The 24,440-nt window shown below is 35.1% G+C and overlaps 1 protein-coding gene across 1 annotated transcript; it reads right to left on the bottom strand.

Moving 5' to 3' along the window:
• Positions 1-7,878: 7,878 nt before the first annotated feature.
• Positions 7,879-14,729, bottom strand: LOC132557085 (transport and Golgi organization protein 2 homolog). The gene is made up of 7 exons (XM_060221571.1): positions 14,588-14,729; positions 12,987-13,100; positions 11,644-11,761; positions 10,580-10,644; positions 10,190-10,346; positions 9,461-9,577; positions 7,879-8,005 (listed from the first exon to the last, which is right to left on the bottom strand). The coding sequence occupies exons 1-7, from the start codon at positions 14,727-14,729 to the stop codon at positions 7,879-7,881; spliced, it is 840 nt and encodes a 279-aa protein (XP_060077554.1).
• Positions 14,730-24,440: the final 9,711 nt, after the last annotated feature.

A 24,440-nucleotide genomic window follows, 5' to 3' on the forward strand; every position in this document is an offset into this window, starting at 1 on the left:
TACCTTACATACACTTGTTAGTACCTTACATAGACTTGTCAATACCTTATATACACTTGTCAGTACCTTACATAGGCTTGTCAATACCTTACATACACTTGTTAGTACCTTACATAGACTTGTCAATACCTTATATACACTTGTCAGTACCTTATATACACTTGTCAGTACCTTACATAGACTTGTCAGTACCTTATATAGACTTGTCAATACCTTATATACACTTGTCAGTACCTTATATACACTTGTCAATACCTTATATACACTTGTCAGTACCTAACATAGACTGGTCAGTACCTAACATAGACTGGTCAGTACCTTACATAGACTGGTCAGTACCTTACATGGGCGCACATATTGCATTTATTGTATTTAACTTAACATAAGTCACATTTTGTTTACATATGATTTAATTTTTCTATTTAACCAATACACGTGGGCATTTAATTACCAGCCCATGAACTGCCAACAGGACATGAATATTGTAAGTAATTCAAGCAAGTTGAGATTGTCTTCCATTATGATAGAATGAGAATTGAAAACGGTTGATATAAGAATAAAACTGCTTTCAGATGATACACATTGGCTATCAGTGCCAACTGGATGAATGCAATTTATCATAAAGCGATTCTTTGAATTTTCTCTTATCTTGTTGGCATTCATATGCCCATGAATATTAACTGAAAGCAAATTAATAGTTAAATATATCAATAATACTTACCATGGGGAGCAGTCACTGGCTGTGTAAGGACCAGTAACTGACCAATTAAAACAGAGACGATATCAAGCGGCCCCATTCTGTCGACAAGACAAGAATACCGATGTTTTCTTATTGAGGTGAAATAATGAAGTATCTATGTTTTCAATAAATGTTATTCATGTTTGTTCACAAGTTAATTGGTTTATATTTGAGTTTTTGATGTTGAATAAAGATCACTTATGTAGACTCGAATTCTTTGTAGACAGTTGAAACTGATGTTGAAGGGCTATACACACAATGTAACATTTAGAGAAAACATGCAGTTACTGCTTCGATAAACACAAAACAAGTGAGAAAATATTTTCAGAAACAAAACAGAAATTAGTTTGTCTTTTAAGTAAAGCCTATACTTTATAAAACTTAGTATTTATCTCTTATATTTATATATGTATTAAAAAGAATAAATAAATAAAAAAAACCGAAAAACAAAAAACAAAAAACAAAAAAAAAACAAAAAAAAAAAAAACCAAAAATAAAAATGTTTGATGCAAATTACAGATAAAATATGGAACCGAACAAGTTATTATGTATATAAAGCTTCATCGTCCACATATCATTGTGCTATTACTGCTATTACGTTAAAGTAAAAATAAACATCCCATGTTTTCTTACATGTGTATAGTACTTTCTTGTCCATTCCTCCTTCAATGCTATTGTTTCATGATACTGATAGGCCAGTGATGTCCAGGTTCTGACAGGAACTATATTTCCCAGCATACAGACAATCCTTTTGTTCTAATTCAGCGACATGCTTCAGCTACAGACCGTAAGATATCCGGCTATAACGGTCAGCTGTGAACATGAAATTACTCCATTTTTCGAAATCCTGTTACGGGAAAAGGTCTATGTGAGTAAAGTTACGAGGAAGGTCTGTATTGAGACAGATCTAGACTACGCTTTTGTGTTTCGTCATCATCTTAACTGACCAACAGATGCTTCCACGCTGACCACCGTGACACGCCCATTGTTTAAAGTAACACAGTAGGTTTTAAGCCCTGTATTGACGTTTCTTTGTAACTATATGGCATAAAACTCATTAGAGGAAATCCATTTTATAATTGGTAGATTTTTAAATATGTATGATAAGAAAGGTAATTAGGCCTTTGGTGATGTAAATGTTTGATGTATTAGCGTAATCAAGCAATGTCCTTATATGGTTGTCAGGTAACCGGAAAAGAATAAAGACTAAAAAAATTAATTGGCAAATATAAGATATTTAATTATGTATACATAATGACCAGTAACATTGATTTAACTGTCAAATTATACAGATCAATTGATTTAAAAGGTAGTTTGTGGACAATTTTCCTAGGAAAACAGGACATCACTTGTGGTAGGTATGTTAGTTATTATACTCTGTGACTTTGGAAAGTCGATATATCCGGTACTGCATGATTAAAGAACCCGCATGGAGTGCCGGTAAATCTGGTCAGTATGATACAGTACTAGTCAGTATGACAGCGTACTGGTAAATCTGGTCAGTATGATACTGTACTGGTAAATCTGGTCAGTATGACACAGTACTGGTCAGTAAGATACAGTACTGGTCAGTATGACATAGTACTCGTCAGTATGATACAGTACTGGTAAATCTGGTCAGTAAGATACAGTACTGGTCAGTATGATACAGTACTGGTAAATCTGGTCAGTATGACACAGTACTGGTCAGTATGATACAGTACTTGTAAATCTGGTCAGTATGATACAGTACTGGTAAATCTGGTCAGTATGATACAGTACTGGTAAATCTGGTCAGTATGATACAGTACTGGTCAGTATGATACAGTACTGGTAAATCTGGTCAGTATGATACAGTACTGGTCAGTATGATACAGTACTGGTAAATCTGGTCAGTATGATACAGTACTTGTAAATCTGGTCAGTATGATACAGTACTGGTCAGTATGATACAGTACTGGTAAATCTGGTCAGTATGATACAGTACTGGTCAGTATGATACAGTACTGGTAAATCTGGTCAGTATGATACAGTACTGGTAAATCTGGTCAGTATGATACAGTACTGGTCAGTATGATACAGTACTGGTAAATCTGGTCAGTATGATACAGTACTGGTCAGTATGATACAGTACTGGTAAATCTGGTCAGTATGATACAGTACTGGTCAGTATGACATAGTACTCGTCAGTATGATACTGTACTGGTAAATCTGGTCAGTAAGATACAGTACTGGTCAGTATGATACAGTACTGGTAAATCTGGTCAGTATGACACAGTACTGGTCAGTATGATACAGTACTTGTAAATCTGGTCAGTATGATACAGTACTGGTAAATCTGGTCAGTATGATACAGTACTGGTAAATCTGGTCAGTATGATACAGTACTGGTCAGTATGATACAGTACTGGTAAATCTGGTCAGTATGATACAGTACTGGTCAGTATGATACAGTACTGGTAAATCTGGTCAGTATGATACAGTACTTGTAAATCTGGTCAGTATGATACAGTACTGGTCAGTATGATACAGTACTGGTAAATCTGGTCAGTATGATACAGTACTGGTCAGTATGATACAGTACTGGTAAATCTGGTCAGTATGATACAGTACTGGTAAATCTGGTCAGTATGATACAGTACTGGTCAGTATGATACAGTACTGGTAAATCTGGTCAGTATGATACAGTACTGGTCAGTATGATACAGTACTGGTAAATCTGGTCAGTATGATACAGTACTGGTCAGTATGACATAGTACTCGTCAGTATGATACTGTACTGGTAAATCTGGTCAGTATGACACAGTACTGGTCAGTAAGATACAGTACTGGTCAGTATGACATAGTACTCGTCAGTATGATACAGTACTGGTAAATCTGGTCAGTATGATACAGTACTGGTCAGTATGATACAGTACTGGTCAGTATGATACAGTACTGGTAAATCTGGTCAGTATGATACAGTACTGGTAAATCTGGTCAGTATGATACAGTACTGGTAAATCTGGTCAGTATGATACAGTACTTGTAAATCTGGTCAGTATGATACAGTACTGGTCAGTATGATACAGTACTGGTAAATCTGGTCAGTATGATACAGTACTGGTAAATCTGGTCAGTATGATACAGTACTGGTCAGTATGATACAGTACTGGTAAATCTGGTCAGTATGATACAGTACTGGTCAGTATGATACAGTACTGGTAAATCTGGTCAGTATGATACAGTACTGGTCAGTATGATACAGTACTGGTCAGTATGATACAGTACTGGTAAATCTGGTCAGTATGATACAGTACTGGTAAATCTGGTCAGTATGACACAGCACTGGTCAGTATGATACAGTACTGGTCAGTATGACACAGTACTGGTAAATCTGGTCAGTATGATACAGTACTGGTCAGTATGATACAGTACTGGTCAGTATGATACAGTACTTGTAAATCTGGTCAGTATGATACAGTACTGGTCAGTATGATACAGTACTGGTAAATCTGGTCAGTATGACACAGTACTGGTCAGTATGATACAGTACTGGTCAGTATGACACAGTACTGGTAAATCTGGTCAGTATGATACAGTACTGGTCAGTACGACACAGTACTTGTAAAGCTGGTCAGTATGATACAGTACTGGTCAGTAAGATACAGTACTGGTCAGTATGACATAGTACTCGTCAGTATGATACAGTACTGGTAAATCTGGTCAGTATGCTACAGTACTGGTCAGTATGATACTGTACTGGTTAGTATTTATCTGAAATAAATTCAATTGAAAATCATGAGTCATTATTTGTACAAAAGCAGTTGATATTCACGTTTTTAAATATGTGTCCATTGGTGATTCTTTTAGACATTATCGTGTGATGTCGATGTTTACGAGCGTGAGTGTGATCAAGCGAGCCCTTGAATGACTACACCATTCCGTCTATCTGTGCTTTGACGTCAAGAGAAGTACACAGCACACGTGACCTCCCACTTTACCTGTAAACGCTCCTTCTACATGTGTACATTGACTATGCAGATTGGTCCCGTTTTTTTTACATGTTGGCCTTCTGAACTTCGTCAAACATCGGTCTATATTTTAAATTACACTCACATTTATTAATTCTTATCTGTTTCGATATCCTCACAAAGTGTTTCTTAATCGATAATACTCACCGAAGTACGTTTTAATCTTAACTTTGTGTAATTATCTAATGAAAGTTTTCTTAGGAATTTTACGAATCTCGTAAATTTGCCAAATGATGCTTATAGTGGGATTTAAAAAGACGAAGACACATAATAAAGCATTAAAATTGTGTAAAAATCAAAACTTGTCTTCTTTTTTATCCGTAAGAAACTGAAAGTGGATATTTTGTTGTACTTTTGGAGTTTAATAAATAACTTAAGTTCAAAGATATTACGGTACGTGTAGAAGGTGCTTAAGTTTGCAGCAGACGTATAAGTTGTGACATTTATAAAAAAAACATGAACCCGTATCCAGTAATACACAGGTCGTGACTGTGGTAGTCATTACAAAAGCATTACAATTTTGAATCTTCTTACTGAAAGATGCATATCTCTGTTAACTCTGTGTTGTTACGTCACTTCCGGAGGTAGGTGAACCGTTATATAAGGTGTCATCGATGAGTTCAAAGGTATCGTTAATATGTTCAACAGCAGTTGGGACCGGAATGATAAACAATTGTCTGACGTTTTGAAGACGTGCAGGACAAGAGCAAATTCACCTTATCCTTCTAGATGTTGTTTTTACATTTCTTTTGATCATTTTGGATTTTCTTCTGTCGCCTCCTAGGTTTGAAACTAAAGCATCACTGACGAGTCGTAGAAGGACTAACATCAGGAAAACGTAACGACAGAAAACACAATTCTTAATGGAACGAGGCTTGCACAACAACAAAACTATTTAAACGTAGATGGGAAGTTAAATGTAGAAAATATTCTTCAGAAATTAATCTTAAATGTTACAGAATATAAAAAAAACATTTCAATAGAACAGCATAGGAAACTAAGGACATTGTCACCATCGATGACACACAAAATGGAAACATCGGTAAATATACACATGACCTTATTCTCGTAGATGTAGCCACACTTCATTAACATCAGGAAAATAAAACAGAAAACACAAAAGCGCTTGGAACAAAAATTTAAACGTAGATGGGAAGTTAAATGTAGAAAATATCCTTCAGAAATTAATCTTAAATGTTACAGAATATAAAGAAAACAACATTTCAATAGAACAGCATAGGAAACAAAATTCAAGCATCAAGAAAAATACCCATATAAGGAAAAAATGCCGTGGACAAAACCAGTTTGGAAAGAAACAAATATTTTGGCAGAACAATTCCAAAAAGCAAACAGCTTTAACAACTGTACTCGGGAATTTATAGACAATAAAGTCAGAAACATATTACAGAGGCATTAAAGGATGCTTGAAAAAAGAGAACAACTTAAATTGCTCGTTTTCTAGTCAAGTATATTAAAAAAAAAAACTAAAATACAGGCAAAGCACATCACCGGGCATATATTGTTTATCTTTTGCCATTTTAAAATTCACTGATAGAATTCTGGCACAAAATTGGTAAGGATGAAGAAGACTTTGTCTCTTATAGACCAACAGCGTTAACCTCTCATCTATGTGAGACACTGAAAACAAGCATAAACAACAGACTCAAACATAATCTGTGCTGAACTTTTCTTATACATTTTGTACATTGTGCAAAAATTACTTGCCTTGTTTACTTTAGACTGCTACCACTTCGACATAAACTGATTAAATGACACCAACCTTCGGGTACACAGCCTTAAATAGTCAGGGACTAGCAAAGCTGAAAAGGGCATTCATGCTTAATTTCTTCAATACAGGGCTCACAACTTATTAATCCGCCTTTTTCTGGAGGCCCGTGGTAATAATAAACCAGTCACATAAACCGTTTAACATAATTTATTCGAAGAACAGATGTGAACAAAACACAACACGTGGACTTGTCGGGAGGTGCACACTAGCCTGTCTCGTCTATCGCATATGTTATCTCATTATTATGTCAGATTTGTATCAAACATGAATGAATGAATAAATTGGATTTTCTTTTGGATAGAGGTCACTGCAAAATCATTATGAAAAGATAATTTTTTTGACGAATGAATGAGAAACTGATTATATATGTAAAGATCTGAATGAATAAAATGGATGTCTGTCATTAGAATGTTAACGAGAGCGCTGTTGCATGAGTACATTTCTGTGCAGATCATGAACCCAGATTCCCAACCCTGGCAGTTTTCAATATGTTTAAATGTTCTGGGACAATATAACATCGACTTGGGGAAAAACATGACGAGACCCCTTATCACCGCTGGGACACACAACATATACATGTAAAGGAACAGCTCTTGGTGTCTCCCAGGACACCGACTACACAGTCAACACATAGAGACATATCTAGACACCCACCTATATAGTAAACAATAACCTTACACGGTGACAGAAGAAACGAGGATGAGCTTCCGACTGTCTGACTCAACTTTTACATAACAAGCGACTTTCTTTAATTGGAAACATTCTAAAAAGCAACACAATATAAGCTAAACATTTCAATGAAAAATAATCTCTTCAGGTTAAAACGTTAATTAAAGTGAAATGGGTACTGCCAAGAAGAGGGTGTTATTAGTGTTATAAAAGAACATTAATATGATATATACAATTATATAACATATATATATTTTTCAAACTGCCTGTCTTCAATTAAGGTGAACCATACAACAATTTTAAAGGATATTTCATATCTAAATATAATCATTTTCATCAAAAATTATTATAAAATTACTATATATGCAGCCATAACTATACAGGTTAATTTCATACTTTTAATGATAGTTTACACACATGATATAAAAAAAAACCCTATCGCTATGAAAAGATTTATCGCGGTTTGGACAAATGTGAATAAATTTCAACGCAATCAATTCGATGAATTACACAAATTATTTGGTGCCTGATACCAAATTCTATCTTCCATCGGTTCTATATACTAAAATAATTTAAAATGATGTACTTACAAAAGTTTGTCTCTTTTTTTATATGTTATCTGTTTTAATTATTTGTTTTAAACGCAAAGAAAACGTTTTCCATTAATCCATCGACTGGTTAACGTTGTATTAGTACAGTTTCAGTCGGAAAAATTTCGTTTGATATTTGAGGCAGTATGGGTTCACTGGGATTTTAAACGTCCGTTCGATGTATTCGCACTCTCCAAACTTGTCCACTAATAAAATGGTGCTGGTCCTGAAAAAGACAGCATCATATAGAGTAGAGAGGGTCTACACACTACTATGAACCGTTCACAGTTTAGCAGTCTAGCTCATGTCCATTTAATGTATCTGATTTATGACTGATTTATCATACGAATCATGTTCAAGGTTGCAGATATCAAACTTGTTACATCACCAACTTCTCCCCTTACCCTACCCCACCCTTCCTTTCCAACCGTTCTCTCCATCATTTGCACTTGAAGGTCAGACGATAATCTGTTAATAATATATTCTCATTGAACCTGTGAGCGATAATTCCATTTCTTAGAGATGAACCAAAAACTAAAATCACATTCTGTCCCCAATTTGGAATTAAGTAACAAAACCCCGCGGTCCTTTGGAGTCTGCAGTTTGTATTGTGTAGAATATGATTGTCTTGCAATGATGATTGTTAGCTAACATTCGACAATGTAAACCCCAAATTAGAGGACTTTGCTCTTCTGTATTATGCCAGACTTTCTCGAAGAGAGAAAGAGAGAAAAAAAGAAAAAGAAAAAGGAAAAAAGGGAAAAAAATTGAAAACAAATTACAAGAGGCCCATGGGCATTAACGGTCACCTGACTATATATGACACAACAATAATATTAGTAGTAGGAACAATAATTAAATGATCAAAACAGTTCGAAACATTTTAGCAATAGAAGCAAAAATCACTTCTCCTCGCGCCAATATGAATAAATAAGAATTAAATATAACATTTCATCTCAATGACACCACGGGAAGAAGCTATAAAATTATTGTGGCCATACTGAATTAGAATTGTTCAAAGAAACAATATTGAATTGTTCAAAGAAACAATGATACAAAATGGTAGCCTTAGCTGCCATATTGAATAAATAAATTATACCAACTTTCACGTCAATGCAACCAGTGGTATTAGAGAAGTTAGAAATGTGTTTGTAAAGATAGAGACCATGGTGGATTTTGGACCAACCCCTGAAATAACAATAATATCTGGATAATTTCAGACAAATTTCAGCTCAATTCCGTCGAAAGTGTTTGAGAAGAGTTTAAAATACGTCTTGTTAAGGTAAACCATGCTTTCACAAATACGTTGCATAATGGCAATATGGCAGGCACATTGAACTGTTGATGAAGCTGAAGAGAAGCAACACTTTGTCTGTTTCTCTTCCTCAACATTAACACTAATTGTCTGCGTAATTCTATCAGTGGAGCTTGAGAAGAGGTTTTAAATGTGTTTTTCAAAGTTTCGACCATAACTGAATTCGGACCGACACAAAAATTAAAGCTCTTGGATCATTTCAGACAAGTTTAATCTTAAATTCATTTGTAGAACTTGAGGAACATAGTTAAAATGTGAAAAGTTTACAAACGACTGACGACGCACGACATCTGAAATTGAATTTTGAAACATTTGAATGATCTACCTCTTGACCATGTACCCTCCTTATCAATGTGCTTTACAAACCTTGTGCCGTGTCTGATTGAGGGGGACCATACGAACGTTGAGCTCCAAGCGAGGCGGATGTTTTCAGGTATATATAAGTCCTTAGCTTGTTCATTTAAGTGTTTGTCTTCTGGAAACCTTAAACATGAATACATGAACAAGTGATGATTCTCAATTTTTTTGTTCTCGCCTTGAGACGGACTCTTCTACATCAGCCGCTGTTTTAGATTTTCTATTTCTACAGAACAACAACTTAGCATCACCAACCCATGGTATTTGCATGTCGCCGTTGATTTGATATTCATAACTTGTTCTCAATATCCCCTGCAGCATGTCGGCAACTGACAGACACAATAACAACACCGGGTTTCAAGAAATGCAGAATTATGAAAACTATTAATTCAAACGACTGATAATCTCATGCGATATTGAGTTGGATGTTCTACAGACGTGGCGGTTGCCGACAAAGAAGCAGAAGACGCTGACTATTTCGAAACACCTTATCTTATTTTGTTTATACTCTTTCCAGAGTTTCCGTGTAAAAATCTCTTTTGTTCGATGTTTCTACGCATCAGCCTTAACACTTGTACTTGGTTCATGTCAATTTCCCGTAGATTTTGCGAACATCAAATGTGTACGGATCAGTGTTAGGCTGACCATGTGTGTGAGGATATGAGTAAGACATACACGATTTATAATTTATTGTATGTAAATAAAACAATTATGTTTAGAGAGTTTGACAAAACTTACCTCGCGCTATCTGATAGTATATTGAAGATAGACCGGACTAACTGGTCCTTATCGTCTTTTCTGCCATATTTCTGGACTGCGGTGTGGAAGGCAAAACGACCATGGACTGTTTTCTGCCAAGCCTCATCTAATACAGAATTATCAAACCCATACACACCTGCCAAAGTAAAAAAATCGTCAAAAGGAATTCCAATGATTGGCTGTTATTTTGAAGATGTAAATGTGAGTTTAAACGCAGCTTGCAACGGGAGTAAGTCTTTATATCCATATTGGTTGCTAGACCAACACATTTATATCGAACTTTCAAATAAAAAGTTACAGCAACGTCAGTCACTTTTGTATTTTGGTTACAGACTTTAGAATATGGAGCTGTGGGAATGATTAGCTTACCGTTTGGTAGAGAAATCTTACTATCTGTCTTGTTGTTATAGTAGGTGGCAGATGTTGTCCTTGATCTAAATATAAAAGCAGTTAACGGGATAAAACACAAAACATATCATTATCCCATTTAACATAACACTTAACTACAACATATTGATGCACGACATTTTTGAAATACGAGATATAAGATGGTGATGAGTCACAAATATTTTCTAGGGACGATTTCGGTATTTATGGATCTTTGTCATCCAGCCACTTTGATATAACAAGTTTAAGATAACTATTGTGAAACCTTTGTTGTCGTATACATTTTTCGGCGATACGTCAATATATGTTTGTGGTAAAGTTACACGTAATACATAAATGTTAAAAAAATCATACTATCTCTTAATTACACAACGTTTATATCCTAATGATATCTGTTCGTATCAGTAAACATTGACTTTAACACTGTAAGCAGAATTGTGTGATCGTAAGTTAATAGCAATAAGTACATAGAACCTCAAATATATTCCTACCATTATTCCTACAGGGCATAGTTTCCAGGTGTGTAGTTCCCAGTGTCTTAACGTATTGGTAATTTAATCGAAAACAAGAAGAAAAATACCAACATGCAAATAATTTGAACTCAAATTCAATGAAACTTGAGCAATACATAAACAAAAGGAAAAATTTACTCATAAAAAAGTAAAAGGTTAATAAGACGAGATGTTCCGTCTTCTGCTTCATTGACGACACCTGCCATGTAAGTCTTTGTTAACCATGTAATAAATGCCACTTTCTCGGGTGAGAACAAGGTAGTCAAACAACGGAACCAACATCAAGCTAACGAACATCAAACAGCAGCGATTCTATATCGCACAAAGAAATAGAATATTTCTCAATGAGATCACTTTGACCATATTTGGTTTTAACGTGTTAGCCTCTCAATGACGATATCGATTTAAGGATAAATGATGAAATGAAAAATATTTTGACCTGCTCTGCCAACTACCTTCTGAAAATATTCTGTAGTATTCGAGTAGGGTGTTTGTACCGAAAGAAAAAGCAAAATAATAAGTAAAAATATTTACCTCAAGTCGATAAGAACCAAGTTAAACGTTTTAAAATCACGATGAATTGGCTGAATCTTCTGTGTTAGGTACTGACAAGCCGTTAGCTCTCCGTTCAGGTAATCGGGTATCAACATACCTAGAAAATGCATCAGAAATACTACTCTGGATTGAAACTGATTCAGCATGGAAAGCGTCTTATCGTTTCAGCTTAACAATGCAGAATGGCGGAAGTAACGACGCACCACTACATGCAATCCAAAATAAACATTACTAGATAAATGCCAGCTCAACATAAACATACAACATAACATACGACAATGACTTTCATTCAGAAAATAATAGCATTACATGAAAAGAGCAAGAAAAAATCATTTGCACGGAAATGTACGGAAGCATATTCCGGCCACGTTGTGTTTCATTTTAACTCGAAAATTCGAGATGGTAATCGGCAATTTTGAGTAAGTAAGTCGAAATTTCGAGTTGTTATCTCGACATTTCGGGTTAATATCTCAAAATTTCAATAACTCAAAATTTCGACTTATTAATTCTAAATTCCGGATTACTAACTCTAAATTTCGAGTTGCTATCTCTAAATTTCGAGTTGCTATCTCAAAATTTCGGATTACTAGCTCGAAATTTCGAGTAACTTTCGAAATTTCCAGATAAAATAAAAAAAACAACGTGTCCGGAATACGCTTCCGTAAAGATTCAATTCAGTTGTGTATTATTTTGTACACTCTTTTAAGGCAGGATCTTCGTGACAGCGGCTGTGAAATCGGTCACAGTGATGGAGACACAAATGGATGACGGCAGTGGCTATGTGTGGAAGCAGGAGCATCCTGTGAAATGACAAAAAACCTACGCGTGTTGTGCTACCATCAGAATATGAATGCTGTTTTTTTCTTTTGTTAAGACACAGACTCCAGAGAAAATAGGGGCATCTATATGAAACAATGTCGGTGCTATGCCCATGGTAACTTTGTCGGTTACTTCCGGTCAATTACGTCATGACAGAAAGCGACATAACACATATTTTATTTATCATATTTAAAAAAAAATATCTTGAAAATATATTATTAAGAATGACACGAACAACATTGCATTCTTAAAAAGAGAATAACATTCAGGTATTGTATTAGAATTCGTACCATGTTTGGAATATATCCAAGACATCCCGAAGCTGTCATTTTCTCATAACTTTACTCACTCTTCAACGGAAATGTGAGATCATCTTCAAAACAACTAAATTAAGTATTTCTTGTTACGCTTCATCCACAATTAATTATGATCAAATGCATTAGCTAAAAATTTCACCTCTTATTAAACTTTATTTGTACTGCAAAAACATATGATAAGCTTACCTCTACACTGTTTATGTTTTTGTGTACCCGGTATGTTCAGAAGAGCTCCTATCCTTCCAGCCTTTGAAACAGCTAACCAGGTACCCCTTTCTCTTCTCGGTTCCATATCGACGCCTGTGCGAGATCGCGATAAGTAACTATTTATTTAATCATATTATGTTTAATGAAATATATTCTCTTCTGCTTTGCATGATTTCCTGCATAACGATAAGATGGAATGAACTGCAAATGCAGTTACTTTTACTGTGAGAATTATAATGATAACTTGTGTAATATATTATCATTTAGCATCTATTCAGTGCTTAATTTCCTTACCACGTACTATAAAAGCTATGAACCATCACGCAAATCCATATGTATTGTGACATGAATACAAGACAAATCACGTTTTCTTTCATCTACATATGACCCATAATACTATTTTTTTATAGTTTCACTGAAATAAATTCTAATTTCAGGAGACGTCTGGACACGATCCCGCTAATCATTTTTCTGTTTTTATCAATTTCAGCATACTCGGGCAATATCCTTATGCTATTTTTTCTGACGGATAATCAGACAGACAAGCTGATACAAGTATATCCCATAACGGATTGCATAATATTGGGTTCCTTTACCCAAGAATGTTATAAACATCTGCACTGCAGCTGAAGATGTACATGTATCAGCCCTATTTTACCAAACCCCTCAACTCTCAGGAGGACCAGACGGAGAAGGAATATTTAGACTTGTCTTAATTTCCCTTCTCCTCAGAATGCTTCAAGCCTTCATTTGTATTTTCTCATGGGCGCTGTCCGTTTGGCTCCAGCGAGGTCAAATCCCGTGTGTATAAATATGAGTCAATGTCACCCAAAATTCTAAGGATTCTTCCCAAGTTTGACATAAATGCACTTAGTTGTCTGTGACTGATAACAATTTGAAGGATACATTTATCGGATCCTGTGGTAGGACATGAGCTATCCGGTCCTTCAGATAAGGTAAGGTAAAATAACTCATAAGTCATGAAAATCGTCACTTAGAATTCAGGACCTAGAGAACACAAATATATCAAACGATATATCAATTTAGCAAAAGGCAGCACAAATACAGTCATAATGTTGTTACCAAGACATTAAAGTAATCGCTTGAAGATAGCTGAGACACGGCTTGAAAACGTCAGCGATAATCAAGTTTATTTGCCTTGTTGGCCTTTTGTGTTTACATATTTAAACGATACACAATGTTCTCATCTAATTGAACTAGGTATCAATATACATAGGTATCAATATATATATATATATATTTCGATATATATAGGTATTAATATACATAGGTATTAATATATATATAGGTATCATTAGTTATTGATATCGATATATGCATAGGTATCTAAAGGTATCAACAGCTATCAGTGTGCACTAATAATACGATATATATATAGATTTCCTGACTTCGATCTAGTATTGATGGACTTAATCTCAGTGTAGTATTCCCGAGCTTCACTGAAAATCGTTATCTGGTTCATATTCTACCCCGTTTCTTTGATTTCGTGTTTGAATTTTGCTGCTGTTTATACTTCGGTATCTTATTTCATTGATACATGCAAAGTCTTTCAAACTCACCACTGAGTATATGTTTGTTCGGACCCCAGAAACCTGCCAAAGCTGTGGGTCTGTCCCAGTATTCATCACGATTGTTGGCGAGAATCAACCTATAGTTGTCATCAGTGGCAGTATCACATATGTACAGGAAAAGGAGGCACATCGCTAGAGGCAATAAAAGTTCAAGTATCTCTGCTGTTGGAAAAAAAGGACGTTTTGGAATGAAGAGAAATTGTCCGCTGCACGAGTAGGTCCTGTCCAATCTACTTCACAATCCAACGCTTAAACACTTAAAGGTGTGCACCAGGGAGAAGAGGACAAGAACATGGGAACAGGTTCTGTAAAAGGCAACAAGATAGAAAAACTCGACGAAAAATGACAACGAATCTGTCAAAACAACGAAATAACAGAGGTCAGCAAAGAAGAGAATAATCTCACAAAGTAGTTAAGAAAGCATAAATATGACCGATGACCATACAATGTATGCCATTACCCATCCAATGAATGCAAGCCTGTCGAATGGTCGTCCAATGAAGCAAAAATTATACTGAGTAAAAAAAAAAAAAAAAAGAAATTAATCACGAATATCAGCCCCATTAAGGAATTATGATAAACGTGATTATTTCAAGTGCCATATTGTGAATTTTCCCTTCCTTGATAGCGACATTTCTGCATACACAACATTTGGTGCTTACATGTCGCAGCTGATTTGATATCCAAGGGCACTTTTCCATTATCACGATGTCGTCCACTGACGGACAAAACTCGCACACCAAGGTTTCAAAAGATGCAGGATGATAAAAAATTAAGGAAAAAATTTTACGTCGTTATAGTACTTTCATTGAGAATTTTTTCTATTTCCTCGAGCGAAATGTAGCTAGATGTATTTCACAAAAACTGCTTAACTAACCTCTGAAGGGCCAGACGGACTTGTTCCACTTCCCCAAGAACGCTTCTAACTAATCTTTGCTTTCCACAAGAATGCTTCAGTCCATTAATTTGTATACTAGGGCAAAGTATTAACAAAATATATTTTAACACGGATACTTCTGCAAAATTACAAGAAGAATGAGGTCAGGTGTCTTCTACTTCATCGACGACACCAATCATGTAAATATTTGTCAATTCAAGTAAGTATGTCACGATCTCAAAGGAGAACAATGCATACAACAACTAAACCAAAAGGCAAAATAATCAGCGTGAAACACGTCCAGCTACATTTCGCACGAAGAAATAGAAAATTTCTCAATGAAATCACTATAACGACGTAATTTATTTTAATATTCATCATCCTGCATATTTTGTAACCTTGGTGTAGGAGTTTGTTCTTCAGTGGACGACATCGTGATAATGGAAGCATGTCCTTGGATATCGAATCAGCTGCGACATGTAAAACCATAGGTTGTGTAAGCAGAAATGTTGCTATCAAGGAATGGAAAATTCACGATAAGGCAATTGGAATCATCACGTTTATCATACATCTTTGTAGAAAGCTGTCCATGTTGGTTTCGTTGCAGGAAAAATCGTGATAGGCGGCTGATGTAGAAGAGTCTATTGTGACTTTGATTTCCAGTAACGCTGTTTGGTATGTTCGGTAAAAGTGATCAATAAATGTATAACTTATTTACTAGAGACAAGACGTCATCAATATATTTGAAAATGAAATTTGGCAAGTTCTTTGTGATACTGAGTTATATATCATCATTGTTGATGCAAAAAAGTGACTCGAGTATTGATTTCATTGTCTTAAGTATTCTCCAACTTGAAAATAATTTTGATCACTTGTATTTAAATGATGGACAATACAAAGGTAGAAATCAGTTGATATAAAAAAGTTATTGTACAAAATTAGTTTTCCGTTTCAATCGTACCAACAAATTATACTTATTTCGAGACTACGGAAACATAATATATTTCTATACAGACATTCTAATGTATACACAAGATACTCAGGACTCAGATGTAGTCTATTAGTTAGTGGATGTCTCGCACTTACCGAGATATTGAATAATACTGCTCTCTCCGCACAGTCAATTTATTTCTTTATGAACTCCATGCCACTATTATTCTATTAGATTTTACATCGGGAACAAAATCAAATACAGGGAATCACTATTTGTTTTCAGTCAACAAACACTAACCTTTACTTCCAGGGCAGACTCAATTACTATCTCCAGACATTCTACATGCCAGTAGTTGGTAAACATCCTAAATTGTGTGTCGTTTTTCTGACGTTAAATAATCTTAGTTCAAATTTTACACATGAACAGATTTTTCCGCTCATATGGTCTGCACTTTAGTAATACATTATATTTTACTAGTGCATTCATCTCTCAAATGCTTCTGCAGGTAAGTGCATACATACACAAATATATAGAGTATAGTGTATTAGATACAAGATATGCGCTCTCTCTTCCACGTTAACTACGTTGATGGTATGTAAATGTCTATTGGGATCTAACTGTGTCATTCTGTTGCCTGATTTTTGTTTTCATACGAGACTGAATTTGTTAAAGAGTTTGTCAAAACTGGTCACAAAGAACTTGCAAAATATCATTTTCAAATATATTGGTGACGTCTTGTCTCTATATCAACAAAAAATAAATTTATTGACCACGTCTATCGTATATACCAAACAGACTTACTGGAAATCAAAGTAACAATAGACTACATCAGCCGCTTATCACGATTTTTTCCTGCAACGAAACCAACATGGACAGCTTTGCACAAAGATGTATGATAAACGTGATTATTTCAAGTGTCATATTGTGAATTTTCCCTTCCTTGATAGCAACATTTCTGCATACACAACCTATGGTGTTTACATGTCGCAGCTGATTCGATATCCAAGGGTACGTTTCCATTATCACGATGTCGTCCACTGACGGACAAAACTCGCACACCAAGGTTTCAAAAGATGCAGGATGATAAAAATTAAGGAAAAATTTTACGTCGTTATAGTACTTTCATTGAGAATTTTTCTTTTTCCTCGAGCAAAATGTAGCTGGATGTATTTCACAAAAATTGCTTTACTAACCTCTGAAGGGCCAGACGGACTTGTTCCACTTCCTCAAGAACGCTTCTAACTAAACTTTGCTTTCCACAAGAATGCTTCAGTCCATTAATTTGTATACTAGGGCAAAGTATTAACAAAATATATTTTCACATGGATACTTCTGCAAAATTACAAGAAGAATGAGGTCAGGTGTCTTCTACTTCATCGACGACACCCATCATGTAAATATTTGTCAATTCAAGTAAGTATGTCACGATCTCAAAGGAGAACAATGCATACAACAACTAAACCAAAAGGCAAAATAATCAGCGTGAAACACGTCCAGCTACATTTCGCACGAAGAAATAGAAAATTTCTCAATGAAATCACTATAACGACGTAATTTATTTTAATATTCATCATCCTGCATATTTTGTAACCTTGGTGTAGGAGTTTGTTCTTCAGTGGACGACATCGTGATAATGGAAGCATGTCCTTGGATATCGAATCAGCTGCGACATGTAAAACCATAGGTTGTGTAAGCAGAAATGTTGCTATCAAGGAACGGAAAATTCACGATAAGGCAATTGGAATCATCACGTTTATCATACATCTTTGTAGAAAGCTGTCCATGTTGGTTTCGTTGCAGGAAAAATCGTGATAGGCGGCTGATGTAGAAGAGTCTATTGTGACTTTGATTTCCAGTAACGCTGTTTGGTATGTTCGGTAAAAGTGATCAATAAATGTATAACTTATTTACTAGAGACAAGACGTCATCAATATATTTGAAAATGAAATTTGGCAAGTTCTTTGTGATACTGAGTTATATATCATCATTGTTGATGCAAAAAAGTGACTCGAGTATTGATTTCATTGTCTTAAGTATTCTCCAACTTGAAAATAATTTTGATCACTTGTATTTAAATGATGGACAATACAAAGGTAGAAATCAGTTGATATAAAAAAGTTATTGTACAAAATTAGTTTTCCGTTTCAATCGTACCAACAAATTATACTTATTTCGAGACTACGGAAACATAATATATTTCTATACAGACATTCTAATGTATACACAAGATACTCAGGACTCAGATGTAGTCTATTAGTGGATGTCTCGCACTTACCGAGATATTGAATAATACTGCTCTCTCCGCACAGTCAATTTATTTCTTTATGAACTCCATGCCACTATTATTCTATTAGATTTTACATCGGGAACAAAATCAAATACAGGGAATCACTATTTGTTTTCAGTCAACAAACACTAACCTTTACTTCCAGGGCAGACTCAATTACTATCTCCAGACATTCTACATGCCAGTAGTTGGTAAACATCCTAAATTGTGTGTCGTTTTTCTGACGTTAAATAATCTTAGTTCAAATTTTACACATGAACAGATTTTTCCGCTCATATGGTCTGCACTTTAGTAATACATTATATTTTACTAGTGCATTCATCTCTCAAATGCTTCTGCAGGTAAGTGCATACATACACAAATATATAGAGTATAGTGTATTAGATACAAGATATGCGCTCTCTCTTCCACGTTAACTACGTTGATGGTATGTAAATGTCTATTGGGATCTAACTGTGTCATTCTGTTGCCTGATTTTTGTTTTCATACGAGACTGAATTTGTTAAAGAGTTTGTCAAAACTGGTCACAAAGAACTTGCAAAATATCATTTTCAAATATATTGGTGACGTCTTGTCTCTATATCAACAAAAAATAAATTTATTGACCACGTCTATCGTATATACCAAACAGACTTACTGGAAATCAAAGTAACAATAGACTACATCAGCCGCTTATCACGATTTTTTCCTGCAACGAAACCAACATGGACAGCTTTGCACAAAGATGTATGATAAACGTGATTATTTCAAGTGTCATATTGTGAATTTTCCCTTCCTTGATAGCAACATTTCTGCATACACAACCTATGGTGTTTACATGTCGCAGCTGATTCGATATCCAAGGGTACGTTTCCATTATCACGATGTCGTCCACTGACGGACAAAACTCGCACACCAAGGTTTCAAAAGATGCAGGATGATAAAAATTAAGGAAAAATTTTACGTCGTTATAGTACTTTCATTGAGAATTTTTCTTTTTCCTCGAGCAAAATGTAGCTGGATGTATTTCACAAAAATTGCTTTACTAACCTCTGAAGGGCCAGACGGACTTGTTCCACTTCCTCAAGAACGCTTCTCACTAAACTTTGCTTTCCACAAGAATGCTTCAGTCCATTAATTTGTATACTAGGGCAAAGTATTAACAAAATATATTTTCACATGGATACTTCTGCAAAATTACAAGAAGAATGAGGTCAGGTGTCTTCTACTTCATCGACGACACCCATCATGTAAATATTTGTCAATTCAAGTAAGTATGTCACGATCTCAAAGGAGAACAATGCATACAACAACTAAACCAAAAGGCAAAATAATCAGCGTGAAACACGTCCAGCTACATTTCGCACGAAGAAATAGAAAATTTCTCAATGAAATCACTATAACGACGTAATTTATTTTAATATTCATCATCCTGCATATTTTGTAACCTTGGTGTAGGAGTTTGTTCTTCAGTGGACGACATCGTGATAATGGAAGCATGTCCTTGGATATCGAATCAGCTGCGACATGTAAAACCATAGGTTGTGTAAGCAGAAATGTTGCTATCAAGGAACGGAAAATTCACGATAAGGCAATTGGAATCATCACGTTTATCATACATCTTTGTAGAAAGCTGTCCATGTTGGTTTCGTTGCAGGAAAAATCGTGATAGGCGGCTGATGTAGAAGAGTCTATTGTGACTTTGATTTCCAGTAACGCTGTTTGGTATGTTCGGTAAAAGTGATCAATAAATGTATAACTTATTTACTAGAGACAAGACGTCATCAATATATTTGAAAATGAAATTTGGCAAGTTCTTTGTGATACTGAGTTATATATCATCATTGTTGATGCAAAAAAGTGACTCGAGTATTGATTTCATTGTCTTAAGTATTCTCCAACTTGAAAATAATTTTGATCACTTGTATTTAAATGATGGACAATACAAAGGTAGAAATCAGTTGATATAAAAAAGTTATTGTACAAAATTAGTTTTCCGTTTCAATCGTACCAACAAATTATACTTATTTCGAGACTACGGAAACATAATATATTTCTATACAGACATTCTAATGTATACACAAGATACTCAGGACTCAGATGTGGTCTATTAGTGGATGTCTCGCACTTACCGAGATATTGAATAATACTGCTCTCTCCGCACAGTCAATTTATTTCTTTATGAACTCCATGCCACTATTATTCTATTAGATTTTACATCAGGAACAAAATCAAATACAGGGAATCACTATTTGTTTTCAGTCAACAAACACTAACCTTTACTTCCAGGGCAGACTCAATTACTATCTCCAGACATTCGACATGCCAGTAGTTGGTAAACATCCTAAATTGTGTGTCGTTTTTCTGACGTTAAATAATCTTAGTTCAAATTTTACACATGAACAGATTTTTCCGCTCATATGGTCTGCACTTTAGTAATACATCATATTTTACAATTGCATTCATCTCTCAAATGCTTCTGCAGGTAAGTGCATACATACACAAATATATAGAGTATAGTGTATTAGATACAAGATATGCGCTCTCTCTTCCACGTTAACTACGTTGATGGTATGTAAATGTCTATTGGGATCTAACTGTGTCATTCTGTTGCCTGATTTTTGTTTTCATACGAGACTGAATTTGTTAAAGAGTTTGTCAAAACTGGTCACAAAGAACTTGCAAAATATCATTTTCAAATATATTGGTGACGTCTTGTCTCTATATCAACAAAAAATAAATTTATTGACCACGTCTATCGTATATACCAAACAGACTTACTGGAAATCAAAGTAACAATAGACTACATCAGCCGCTTATCACGATTTTTTCCTGCAACGAAACCAACATGGACAGCTTTGCACAAAGATGTATGATAAACGTGATTATTTCAAGTGCCATATTGTGAATTTTCCCTTCCTTAATAGCAACATTTCTGCATACACAACCTATGGTGTTTACATGTCGCAGCTGATTCGATATCCAAGGGTACGTTTCCATTATCACGATGTCGTCCACTGACGGACAAAACTCGCACACCAAGGTTTCAAAAGATGCAGGATGATAAAAATTAAGGAAAAAAATTTACGTCGTTATAGTACTTTCATTGAGAATTTTTCTTTTTCCTCGAGCAAAATGTAGCTGGATGTATTTCACAAAAATTGCTTAACTAACCTCTGAAGGGCCAGACGGACTTGTTCCACTTCCCCAAGAACGCTTCTAACTAAACTTTGCTTTCCACAAGAATGCTTCAGTCCATTAATTTGTATACTAGGGCAAAGTATTAACAAAATATATTTTCACATGGATACTTCTGCAAAATTACAAGAAGAATGAGGTCAGGTGTCTTCTACTGCATCGACGACACCCATCATGTAAATATTTGTCAATTCAAGTAAGTATGTCACGATCTCAAAGGAGAACAATGTATACAACAACTAAACCAAAAGGCAAAATAACCAGCGTGAAACACGTCCAGCTACATTTCGCACGAAGAAATAGAAAATTTCTCAATGAAATCACTATAACGACGTAATTTATTTTAATATTCATCATCCTGCATCTTTTGTAACCTTGGTGTAGGAGTTTGTTCTTCAGTGGACGACATCGTGATAATGGAAGCATGTCCTTGGATATCGAATCAGCTGCGACATGTAAAACCATAGGTTGTGTAAGCAGAAATGTTGCTATCAAGGAATGGAAAATTCACGATAAGGCAATTGGAATCATCACGTTTATCATACATCTTTGTAGAAAGCTGTCCATGTTGGTTTCGTTGCAGGAAAAATCGTGATAGGCGGCTGATGTAGAAGAGTCTATTGTGACTTTGATTTCCAGTAACGCTGTTTGGTATGTTCGGTAAAAGTGATCAATAAATGTATAACTTATTTACTAGAGACAAGACGTCATCAATATATTTGAAAATGAAATTTGGCAAGTTCTTTGTGATACTGAGTTATATATCATCATTGTTGATGCAAAAAAGTGACTCGAGTATTGATTTCATTGTCTTAAGTATTCTCCAACTTGAAAATAATTTTGATCACTTGTATTTAAATGATGGACAATACAAAGGTAGAAATAAGTTGATATAAAAAAGTTATTGTACAAAATTAGTTTTCCTTTTCAATCGTACCAACAAATTATACTTATTTCGAGACTACGGAAACATAATATATTTCTATACAGACATTCTAATGTATACACAAGATACTCAGGACTCAGATGTAGTCTATTAGTTAGTGGATGTCTCGCACTTACCGAGATATTGAATAATACTGCTCTCTCCGCACAGTCAATTTATTTCTTTATGAACTCCATGCCACTATTATTCTATTAGATTTTACATCAGGAACAAAATCAAATACAGGGAATCACTATTTGTTTTCAGTCAACAAACACTAACCTTTACTTCCAGGGCAGACTCAATTACTTTCTCCAGACATTCTACATGCCAGTAGTTGGTATACATCCTAAATTGTGTGTCGTTTTTCTGACGTTAAATAATCTTAGTTCAAATTTTACACATGAACAGATTTTTCCGCTCATATGGTCTGCACTTTAGTAATACATTATATTTTACAATTGCATTCATCTCTCAAATGCTTCTGCAGGTAAGTGCATACATACACAAATATATAGAGTATAGTGTATTAGATACAATATGCGCTCTCTCTTCCACGTTAACTACGTTGATGGTATGTAAATGTCTATTGGGATCTAACTGTGTCATTCTGTTGCCTGATTTTTGTTTTCATACGAGACTGAATTTGTTAAAGAGTTTGTCAAAACTGGTCACAAAGAACTTGCAAAATATCATTTTCAAATATATTGGTGACGTCTTGTCTCTATATCAACAAAAAATAAATTTATTGACCACGTCTATCGTATATACCAAACAGACTTACTGGAAATCAAAGTAACAATAGACTACATCAGCCGCTTATCACGATTTTTTCCTGCAACGAAACCAACATGGACAGCTTTGCACAAAGATGTATGATAAACGTGATTATTTCAAGTGCCATATTGTGAATTTTCCCTTCCTTGATAGCAACATTTCTGCATACACAACCTATGGTGTTTACATGTCGCAGCTGATTCGATATCCAAGGGTACGTTTCCATTATCACGATGTCGTCCACTGACGGACAAAACTCGCACACCAAGGTTTCAAAAGATGCAGGATGATAAAAATTAAGGAAAATATTTACGTCGTTATAGTACTTTCATTGAGAATTTTTCTTTTTCCTCGAGCAAAATGTAGCTGGATGTATTTCACAAAAATTGCTTAACTAACCTCTGAAGGGTCAGACGGACTTGTTCCACTTCCCCAAGAACGCTTCTAACTAAACTTTGCTTTCCACAAGAATGCTTCAGTCCATTAATTTGTATACTAGGGCAAAGTATTAACAAAATATATTTTCACATGGATACTTCTGCAAAATTACAGGAAGAATGAGGTCAGGTGTCTTCTACTTCATCGACGACACCAATAATGTAAATATTTGTCAATTCAAGTAAGTATGTCACGATCTCAAAGGAGAACAATGTATACAACAACTAAACCAAAAGGCAAAATAACCAGCGTGAAACACGTCCAGCTACATTTCGCACGAAGAAATAGAAAATTTCTCAATGAAATCACTATAACGACGTAATTTATTTTAATATTCAGCATCCTGCATCTTTGTAACCTTGGTGTAGGAGTTTGTTCTTCAGTGGACGACATCGTGATAATGGAAGCATGTCCTTGGATATCGAA

Source organism: Ylistrum balloti, unplaced genomic scaffold, assembly GCF_031769215.1.
Source record: "Ylistrum balloti isolate Yb309-2 unplaced genomic scaffold, AGI_CSIRO_Ybal_v1 Utg370622, whole genome shotgun sequence".
NCBI lineage: Eukaryota > Metazoa > Mollusca > Bivalvia > Pectinida > Pectinidae > Ylistrum > Ylistrum balloti.

Excerpts from the sequence above, each read along its gene's own strand:
- LOC132557085 (XM_060221571.1), bottom strand. The coding sequence starts at position 14,729 with ATGTGCCTCCTTTTCCTGTACATATGTGATACTGCCACTGATGACAAC. Across the intron at positions 11,762-12,986 it reads AAAACATAAACAGTGTAGAG|GTATGTTGATACCCGATTAC; the intron begins GTAAGCTTATCA and ends TGCATTTTCTAG. Across the intron at positions 9,578-10,189 it reads ATACTATCAGATAGCGCGAG|GTTTCCAGAAGACAAACACT; the intron begins GTAAGTTTTGTC and ends TTCATGTTTAAG.